This window comes from Atractosteus spatula, chromosome 4 (genome assembly GCF_055471065.1).
Source record: "Atractosteus spatula isolate fAtrSpa1 chromosome 4, fAtrSpa1.hap1, whole genome shotgun sequence".
Classification (NCBI taxonomy): Eukaryota; Metazoa; Chordata; class Actinopteri; order Semionotiformes; family Lepisosteidae; genus Atractosteus; species Atractosteus spatula.
Window position 1 is genome coordinate 3117641 of NC_142709.1, and position 10435 is coordinate 3128075.

General features: G+C 43.8%; 1 protein-coding gene across 1 annotated transcript in view; it reads left to right on the forward strand.

Annotated features, from left to right (window-relative positions):
* Nucleotides 1–6150, forward strand: part of LOC148835634 (radixin) — a 50913-nt gene extending 44763 nt beyond the window's left edge. Inside the window, exon 14 of the mRNA XM_088913080.1 lies at nucleotides 729–6150. Coding sequence (XP_088769206.1) covers nucleotides 729–893 — 165 coding nt within the window. The 3' untranslated portion in view covers nucleotides 894–6150. The remainder of the gene's footprint in view (nucleotides 1–728) is intronic.
* The last annotated feature ends 4285 nt before the right edge of the window (nucleotides 6151–10435 follow it).

Genomic DNA, 10435 nt, shown 5'->3' on the forward strand with positions numbered 1-10435 from the left:
GCTGTATAAGTGTAAGGAGTTATCATCATTCATCTTCCAGTAGTTGTGTGGATCAACCAGGTTTAGAGAGTTCCTTCTTGGCTGTACCAGCCATGCAAGACCGTTCCTGGTTAGTCTTCCCCTGAGGGTTGAGGCATGAACGTTGACTTTAGCCACAGCAGGAAAGGCCGGCATATCCTTCGATGTTACCCTGGGGTTCTTGGAGGATTTTCCGGGGAGATCTCGGGAGAACAACCAGTCCCAAATGTTTCAAAATGGTTTTGTAGCGCTCTCCAGACTTAAGACTCTTATGACCCTTTTTCGGAGGTCCCCTGGCCTCTTGGCCTGACGTGTTTCCACTAGCATGTACTGGCTGAGTGACCAGACTCAAAAAGCATCTGACCATTATATCAGACGGGGCTGCCCAGTCTCAGCCCTTATTAACTGCCTGATTCGAACTGTCCCCTTAATTACGCTAAGTAAACTAGGGGTTCATGTACTGTTTCACACACTGATTCTTAATTTTTCTTTTCTCCTACTTCATACACCATTATTGCACTGGTAGACATAAACTCTTTATTTAAGAAAAGACCGTTTTTTGATTAAATAAGGATATCAGGGTAAGAAACTAATTCCCGTAATTGGGGGGTTTGCAAGCACTGCGGCTGCTAACTACCAGACGGGCTGGACCCCGCAGACCCTCCTGTCGTTCCTGACTGTTCTCACGCCTCCTCTCCCCTCGCTCGCAGGCCCTGAGTTCGGAGCTGGCCCAGGCGCGAGACGACACGAAGAAGACGCAGAACGACGTGCTGCACGCCGAGAACGTGAAGGCGGGCCGAGACAAGTACAAGACCCTGCGGCAGATCCGCCAAGGCAACACCAAGCAGCGCATCGACGAGTTCGAGTCCATGTGAGGCGCGGCCCGCACGCTGGCGTCCGTGTGCGGCTGGACTCCCGGCAGAGAGGCCATCATGTCGCCCCGCCAAAGCTCTGTCCTTGCACTGCTCCGGTGGAGCCAGCCTGCTCGCTCAGTGTCACCGGGAAGCTGGGGAGTCGCTTGGCCGTGGAGTACGCATCACATCACATCACATATCCTATTAAATAAACTTTATTCGCAGCCTAAAGGTAATTTGCATGTCTGATCCAAAAAAGCATTCTCGCTTTTATCCGAAAAGGCTGTGTATAGCTTTGATGCAGCTGGCGCGCTATGTGAAGTTTTAACCTTCACAGTTTTTTGCAGTTGGGATAACTGAAATCCTGACTCTAGGAGCCTGTTTTGTCTTTGGTTTTATTAGTAATTTCTCCTTATTCCCTCGCTAATTCATGCTGAATGCATGAAGAAAGAGCTTACCTGTCTGCAGTGGGGTAGTGTTGGAGTGGCAGACTGCCCTTTCCCTTTCGTTAGCGCTGGTCACAGGCGTATTTCTTTTTTCTTTTTCGTAGTATTTCGTGTATTCATTGTATAAAACAGGCCGTTCAAGAGGGCAGGAGTCAGAAGGCGAGTGGGATGTAGGGAGATGTATGACAGTCGTGCTAACTCCATGAGTGTTATGATGCAAAGCCTTTTTGTTGCTCAGACAAGCAGTTGCTGAGGCTGTGTTTCTTCAAAAGCAAGGTTTCACCATGGCGGGCTGATCAGATCCACACATTACCTTTGGATCATTCGCGGGTAGGGATAGCTAACAAAGCACTTCGATTATGTTTGCGTATGGCAGTTTTCATAAGCATGTCAAACTGCAAGGTGCACACCTGTCCAGGTGATCTTCATATGGAAACACAGGGAACCACATTCAGTGGGGAAAAAAAAGATGTGTTCTGTACCACGCAGTATTTTCATATTCTTTGAGTCAAACTGTACTAAGCCTCCTGACTAAATCTGATGATTACCAAAGCAAAAACATTAACCTTTCATTGGGCAGGAATAAAACCAAAACTGGCGAAAGGTATTATTTGATTGATTCAAGCACAGTGTTACATTTTCAACAGTATTTTAAATAATCCTGTATTTTATTTTTGCCTTAGGTATTCATGACACAGGTCCTCTAAATAGAGATGAGTTGGTGTTTCTGACCCTGCTAGAATTAACAAATGTTAACAAAAAGGCTGTGGTGTCTACCGTAGGTGGCGCTAGTTTGAAGTTCATTAGTGAATCGTTAGTCTGATTTTTCTGTCTTCGGGAATGTGAGAGCTGTGGACTAGAATGAACCACATTAAGATCTGAGCCCTTGAGAGACTGGCTGTGGAGTCTCTTTCCTCTGCCCTAGTGTTTGATACCCTGCCATTATAGACGGACCACCATCCCCACACTGACACCATCTGAAAAAGATCCATCTCCATTTCGTTGTCCTGAGAGGGAAAGAAATGCAGAAGAAATCCCAGTGGATCTGCCGCATTTAAAAAATTATGTTTGGATTTCAAAGTGTTCAATCAAACCTTCCAAAAAAAACGCCCTGAATGTAAAACACTTGAGAACATCTTGATTTTTGGAAGGCTTCACCCGTTCTTCCACTTGATTGCCCAGCCCTCTTGTGTACAAAAGACTCTGCCTGTGTGCGTATATTTAATTCCCTTTGACCATTTTGTGTTTAATGAACTAGGAGAGGCAGTTTATTTTGTAAAACTGACAGATTCCCTGTTGAGATGTCACAAACGTGATCATGTTTGTAATCTTAAAACAAGCTTTTGTGATCAGTATTTTTCTTCAAGAATGGGCTTTTCGAGTTTTTCTGTGACAGCTCTAACACACAGCCGAAAAAACCAGAGCAGTTCTGAAGCCCAGCGTATTTCACACTGGACTGCTTCCAAGAACAGTTGCAAAGGTTTCTTGAATTGGAATGAGACACATTTAGCTAAACAAATATCCCCTAATATTGTCTTCGAAGTATTAAAATGAATCATGCAGAAAATTGCTCTGGTGAGCTTTGTGATGTATATAGTGTTGAACAAATAGTACTGCAGTTTGCTTAGCTGAGTGGAGAATGGCTGACAGTGGTTAGCTTAAACCTTGCCTTCCTAAGAGCACTAAGCTGTGGACAAAATATAGGTCATTATTTTGGTTGTGTATGAGCAAGAGATGTTTCGTTGATTTTTTTTTTTTTAGCAGTTGTACATGCGTCTGAATTCACACGGTGCAAATCTGTTCACGTTCCTGCAATCAGTATGGTGTGATCACTTAATAACCCAGAGGAAGCCCTTTGTGTAGCCACAGGTTCTTAAAGTGCTCTTGAGGTGTATTTGACCACACCTCCACACACAATCACTGCTAGTCCTCCAGGCTGCATGACCTATGTGATGTGATCTTCCATTCATATCATAAATGTTTTACTGGAGCCTGTGCTCACCAAACAAAAACACCGGGTTCTACGTTTCGGTCATCGAGTCTGACGCTGGACTGTCACCTTGGTGTGAAGTCAGTTTGCAGCCAGGTGGGGTCCTGCGAACAAGGATGCCTTGTGGATTATTTGTCACTGTTGCTGTAGTTGTTGAAGTCAATAATCTTGCACCTTAGAACAACCTAACGTTCCTTCTGGTGAAGTGATACTGGGTGCTGTAGTTCTGTTCTGCTTCCAGTAACACCCAGTGGCAATCCAGTCGACCTTCAGAAACTTCTCTAAACTTTCAGAGGATGATATTCCGCTACCAAATGACTTAAAAACAACAGCATATGTTTTCAAATAAGGGTGTGACCACATCTCAACATTGTGCGTTTAGAAATGTAAAAATAATTCTATGTAACCTTATATACGCAGTACTCCTTTTCACACAGTAAGGCACTGTGGACCTTGTATAGTGTCAAGAGGTGAGAGCAGGATGTGCCGGTCTGCCGATCCTCAGTCTCCTCAGTCTCCAAGATATTCAGCTACTTTTTCATTGGTGTCTGCAGTTAGCATTCTCCTTTTAATTAGATTACAGTTCTGCTCAAATTATTTAAAAAAAAGGTACATTAATCTGACGTAGACTTGAAAGCATTTTTTCAAAGGTACCGTTTCACGCAAAACCCTTCTACACCATTGCAAGCAAGAATGTATTTTCTGTGTCAATATTGCTTTTTTTCTGATCTTGGCCATTAATAGTGATGGCAGTTCCAGTGTGCTCCTTCGCCCAGCTGGTTTTCCGAGTGGCACATGTGACATTTGTGGGGTTTTTTTCCCAGACACTGAGCTGTTAGGAATATGAGATATAAGAGCTTTTTTGCACATTTAACAAAGCATCATTTCGTGCAGGGTTTTGAGCTCTGCTGCTAGCGGTGTGGTTATTTCCAGTTTTTCATGCATGACTGCATTGTGTACTTTCAGAATAAGCTATCTTGTTAATAGCTGTTTGATCAAATTTGACTCCACAGTAGCTCTCTTCTCCGAGACAGGTATTGTGATACTTTGAGAATTTGCTGTGATGCTCTGGTAGGTGGCTGTGCTTTTGTGCAGCTCAGGGTTGGATGTTTTCCTGAAATGGATTAGCACAGCCCAGAAAAGTACAGATGGAGTGAAGGGGCGCAGTCCTATGAATAAAGGATCTTGGGACGTGTGGCATGGGGTCTAGAGTCGCATCTTGTCGGTGTGCATGTTCGAAAGCAGTTTTGAAGATCGTGGTGTTGAACAATGGAGTCAAGAGTAAGATGTACATTTCACATAGTGCCGCTCTGTCATCTCTTTGAAGCTCTCACACCTTTGTTTTGCACTTTGGAGTTCTGGCTTCCTTACACCTCTAAGAACTGCGGGTTTGCTGGGTAGCAGTCTGGCCTCTTAGGTTGTTTCACTCTCTTCGTTGTGGTGATGTAGGAAAAGAAAGACTCACTCCTGGCGTCCAGTACTGCTTTAGGTTATACAACTCAAACAGAACTGACCGTATGAAACGTCTTGCGCAATTGCTGAGAGTCCAGCGCCGTTTGGATTCACTCAGTTGACACTAGAGAGAAGGGAGAATTCACAAGGGCATCCGACTGTTTACTACAAGGTGTGAAATCAGCTGCAGATTTCATATCGAAACACGTTTCCTCTCTGGTGGCGGTTCAGCATTCTTGATTATTATGGACTCACAACCGTGCTGGTCAATATTGTCAAAATTGCCATTTAATGTAAAGCATTTCCACGCACAGTAGGCCGAAGGTACTTCTTGATCGTTGCATCTTTTCCAAAGACAACTTTTCAGATGCTTTTTTTTTGGGGGAGTCATTTCTTTTTCTTTTGTCATATTGTTGAGACGATGGCTGGTTAACTTTTCGAAAGATGCGCGCACGCTCTTGGTCGCTGCTTTCCTGGAGTTCGTGACTCTTCTCGGGTTGTCTTGAGCTGCGGAGCCTCAGAGCTTTGGCAGGAGCTGACGTGAACTCCGGGGAACAAATGCACGCTTGTATTTGCCATAGCAAGTGAAATACTGTGCTTCCAACTTTATTTTCCTGAAGCTCGTGCGACTAACATTGATGCGCCAGTTAACGTGCCCGCGTTGGAACCACTTACCGTGTGGGCCGTTCATAGGTCTGTTTATAGAGTTAATACCAGAATGGATCTAAATCCATTAATATTGATTGTGTGAACAATTTTCTAAGCAAGCAGGGAAAAATATTTTCTCATGTATATCTTTTTTTTTTGTTCTTGTTTTCGCTGTGGTGGTGGGGGGGGGAGCTGCCGCAGGCAATACAGAGCACTAACCAGCTTTAATTCAAACGGCTCCCTTTCCCTCCGTCAGCCTCCAGGAGAAACTGTGTTGTACAATCAAGCGTACCTGTTTTTGAACAACGTCCATCGGTTAACAATAAAGCTATCGGATTTACTCCTGCGCGTTGCGGCAGCCCGACAGGCACTCCGGCGCCGCCGGCGGGACAGGCCTGGTGGGTATGTGTTGCACGCAGGCTGCGGAGCGAGGGATACTTCTGGCTGGGGTCTGGCGCTTCAGTATGAGGCAGCCAGTTATAAACTCTAAATTCCCTGCGGTGAAGATGCCCACGTCGGCCTTGCCAGCCTGGGGGGATGACTCCGACTAGGCGATGGGACACACCAGTACATACCGCTTGGAACTGTTCTCCCCCCACGCTTTCACACTTCTGACTTCATTGCTAACAGGGAAGGGAAATTGTGAATTCTGGGGGGCAAGGGTTTCAAGGTAAATGCTTACCACAACATTTTCTCTGTTATATTTTTTGGAGGTGGTCAATAAAGTTTACTTCAAACCAAATAGCTGATGCTGCCTCTTCTGTTCTTGCATCACGGGCAAGCTCGCCAGCCAAGCACTCTCGGCGGCTTGACCATGCGTGTGTTCATGATTAATGTTTCTAAACGCCATCCGTAGGAGAGTGCTGCAGAACCAACCCACCACTGACCAGGTTTATTACGGGGCTCTGGCATGGGGAGGATGTGCCTCGGTTGTCAGGGGCGTGTGCCTTCTTTCTGTATAGTCAAATTACACCCGTTTGCATATTTTTATGAATTGGAGGAAAAAAAAAGATCTTTCTTCCTCAAAGTGTTTTCATATGTCATTTTCCTTAAATGCAAATCCTTTTATCAAAACCTACTATGAGCATTTTCCTCCCCCTTAGGAAGTGAAGTGAAACCACTTTCGTAGCTAAAAGGAGGGATCTGTCCTGCTGAGATCTGTCCTGTCCCTCTCCCCTGCCCGTTACCCCTGGACCGCATGTTCTCAGCACCTTACCCAAGGTTACAGAAACATCTTTTTTTATTACCTTCACACTGAGGTATGGAAAAATCCTGTAGTTTGATAATAGGGTAAGCCACATATTATCGGAGCGGTGGCTCTGTGGCTAAGGATCTGCGCCTGTGGCTGGAAGGTTGCCGGTTCGTATCCCACGGCCGGCAGAGGAATCCTACTCCGTTGGGCTCCTGAGCAAGGCCCTTAACCCCAACTGCTCCAGGGGCGCCGTATAAATGGCTGACCCTGCGCTCTGACCCCAAGCTTCTCTGTCTTTGTGTCTCATGGAGAGCAAGCTGGGGTATGCGAAAAGACTAGTTCCTATTGCAAGAAATTGTATAGGGCTAATAAAGTGATGTTATGTGAAACAAGGAACAGTTTGTACAAAATCCTCGTAAGAAATGAATCCACCCATCTGAAAATAGGAGCCTCCTTTATTTTCTGTATTAACTTGAATTGGCTGAAGTTCTGCTTTCAATTGCTGAAGTTTCCAGATGTACTTCTGCACCATAAGCAAACAACACAAGGCCGCTTCATAATGTGGCGGTGACTCTTGGTGTGTGGGTCACGCCATTGAAAGTTTCCCTGCTGTAGGACTTGCAGACTTATGGGCGTGTGTGTGTAGGACTGCAAGCAGGCGTTCAAGCAGATTCCCTTGGAATGCTGAAAGATATATGGAAAATCAACCTTTGTGCTTCTTCCAAAAAAAAGGGCGTTAATTAAGCTGTAGTCTAACGAAGGGGAAAAATAACTCATAAAACATGAATTCCTTAGTTATAATTATTCCAGCTAACAGGTGGTGTCACAGTTCACGGAGTTCTTTTCCTCCTCGAGTTTGTCCCCAGACGCAAATCCATGTTCCTCTACCCCAGCAAGAGATTGTTTTGCACTCTCCGTGACCCCGGGCTGCAGCCCGGACCGAACTCCAGGGTCTATGTAAATCATTCATTTGCAGGGACGTGCATTCTCGCCTCCAGAGCAAAGCGGGGGTGGGGTTCATTTTACATTATTGCGAAACTGAATCTTGAAAACTAACCAGTTTCTGAAACATTTGTTCTGACAGGTAAGGAACCTTTGTCTTTTTTAGCCCTTGATGAAAGATTTGTTAGTTTTCAAGTACCATATAAATATATATATCATGCTCTCTCTCCCTATTGGTTTCTCATTGCCTGCATCTACAGCTATTCCAGTTAAGCTCCACTACATACACCAAAAAAAAAAATTACCACCAGCAGCTGTTCATTCAAGAGACCCTTTGTGCAGTTGTGGTTTGCAAGAGACACTTTGGGCTCTTAGCCTGAGACTGGGTTGGTAGTATTATGCATTTGTGAATAAGCTTGAAAGTGAGGAAGGGAAGATGTCTGTAGAGATAGGTGTGTGGGTGTCCTGAATAAGTCGCCCATGGGTGTTGATGAACCGACGTCTTGCATGAATGGTCTTGGAGTTGGAAAGTACTGTACAAGTCTCTCCTCTGGCTCGTACTGTGATCCACGCACATCGCAAGACCATGTTTGGTTGTGGACACAACGCAAAAGGCCTGGGAAAATGTACCGCATCTTGCAAAACCCTTCCTACAGTGTCCCATTTTGTGGAATTACAAAATGATGTTTACACTTTATATTCCATTCAAAAACCTGAAACCTCAAACTGAAGATGGCTAAGGGAAGATGCATTGCAGCAAATGGCTGCAGAAACTACAGAGATACAATGTGCTGCTTGCATAAGTATTCAGATCTATGACCCCCCAACATTTTTCTGGGAGCACTTCTGACAGCAGTGATCAAACAACACGTGATTTGCTCAAGCTCTTGCAAGCTGTTAGGGTATTGCTCATGGGCAGCAGTGTTCCAGGTCTTTCCAGATTGTCAAGAGGTTTCAAGTCTGGACTTTTACCAGACCCTTCATTTTCTTACTCTTAATCCACTGTGGTTGATTTTTGGTGACTTTCTGTTCCAGTTTTAAGTCTTCAGCAGGTGTTCTTCCAGAATGTGCCTGTACTTTTACTCTGTCCTCCAACCACAGCGAGATGTCTGGTCCCTGGTGAGCAGAAGGGTGCCCATAGCATGATGCGCCACACCCTGGCTTGGCTGTCGGGTCCATCTTTACTGGAGATGTGCGGTGAGGAGGCTGTGCTGGAGGGAACACTCAAAACTTCGTGACTCTTTTTGGCAGAATCACTCATGCTTTATTGCATAAATAGTTGGGTAGAATAATTTACAACAGAAAGCACATTACCTTAGTGCAAATTTAAGTTAAAAAAAAGATTATGAATGCCTGTATTAATTAAAAGCGTGAAGTTGTGGGCCTTCAGTGATCCATTCAAAGCCTACATCCAAAATAGGGTTTCTCTACTAAAACCATTAAATGATAAACATTCTTTTACCTTGTATATACAGTAGTTTCTTTAAAGCGCAGGCAGCTTTAAAAAAAGCAGGGAAGTGTGATCCGGAAGCACTAGAGAATTGTCACAACTTCCATACTGTACTGTCCCACTTTTAACCACTAAGTAATGGTTATAAAGGACCAAACAACCAGAACTGGATTCAGAACTGGAATCTTCACCTCTGTTCTTAGTGTTGTCTCTTGGAACTCTGCAGCCAGCTATACAGACCTGTATCAAGTGCAGGCAACCGTTCTGGTCATTCGGAGACTTCTTCCTCCTCTGACCTAACCAGAGCAATCTCATTTTCCCTCCCGCAAGAGTAGGCACAGTGCAGCTCATTCCCCCAGTACACAGCTATCTTGCTACAGAAGACACCAAGAGGGCAAATGCTACCCAAAACAATAATTCAGGAAAGATATTAATAAAGTGAAGACAAGTTTCCTGCTCCCTCTGCCCTGTTTTTTTGGATTTTCTCTGCAATGTTTGTCTTTGTTCAGAATCTTATATTCCAACCACACATGTAACTAAGAACAATAAAAAAAAAACTGAAGTGTTGAACCACAGGGGTGGTTTAAAAACTGACTTACTCAATGGTTCTAGCTACTGGAGGAGTGCGATTTGTCAAATTATAGTTCTTAAAATGTTCTGGTGTTATTTTTAAGTGCAGTATTGACAAAAGATTACAGTGTGTTAAAGAGAAAACATTTTATCTGACTGTAACTGGTAATTATTTTGCCCGGCATAAATTAATGAGAATGTATATTATGCCTTATTTAACCTATCATTTCATAAATCAGAATGAAAGAAATACTAAAAATAATACAAAACAATTTTAGTTAGGAGTGCTTTTCAGAATAAACAAAGGGCTGGCAGCTCTAAAAACCTTCACATTTGTTATTGGGTGAAGTACTGAAGGTTCCGAGAGCTTCGGCTCCAAGTATATTAATAAAGGACACATCATACCGTATCTTAACATCAAATAAGTGAAAGACGACTGGCAACTTTTTCACAATTACATTATTCAAAAACAGCACTACTCCAAACATTAATAATGCATTGTTTAATATTAGATATGCAGATGAGTATGGGCATTTACTTTATGGACTTTATGTCACAAAATAAACCATTAACCAGAATTCCCTCATGTACAACAGCTAGCCAAAGATCTATTTTCTTGCTGTCCTACAACACACTTTCACTCTCTCCACATTACTTACATTGTGAGTTGAGCTCTCTAGGACATTCTGCTGTTCCCATTTTTTAACAATAGTTGATGGATTACTAGATGCCTCACCCAACTGTCCTGCCATTCAACTACAAGTCCGTCTTTGGAGATGAAGCCTGTAAGCTACGTCTCTTCACAGTCACAAGGTTTATTTGGAGGTTCGGCTCCATGGATACAAAAATACAAGCGGTTTTGTTTCTCTCGTG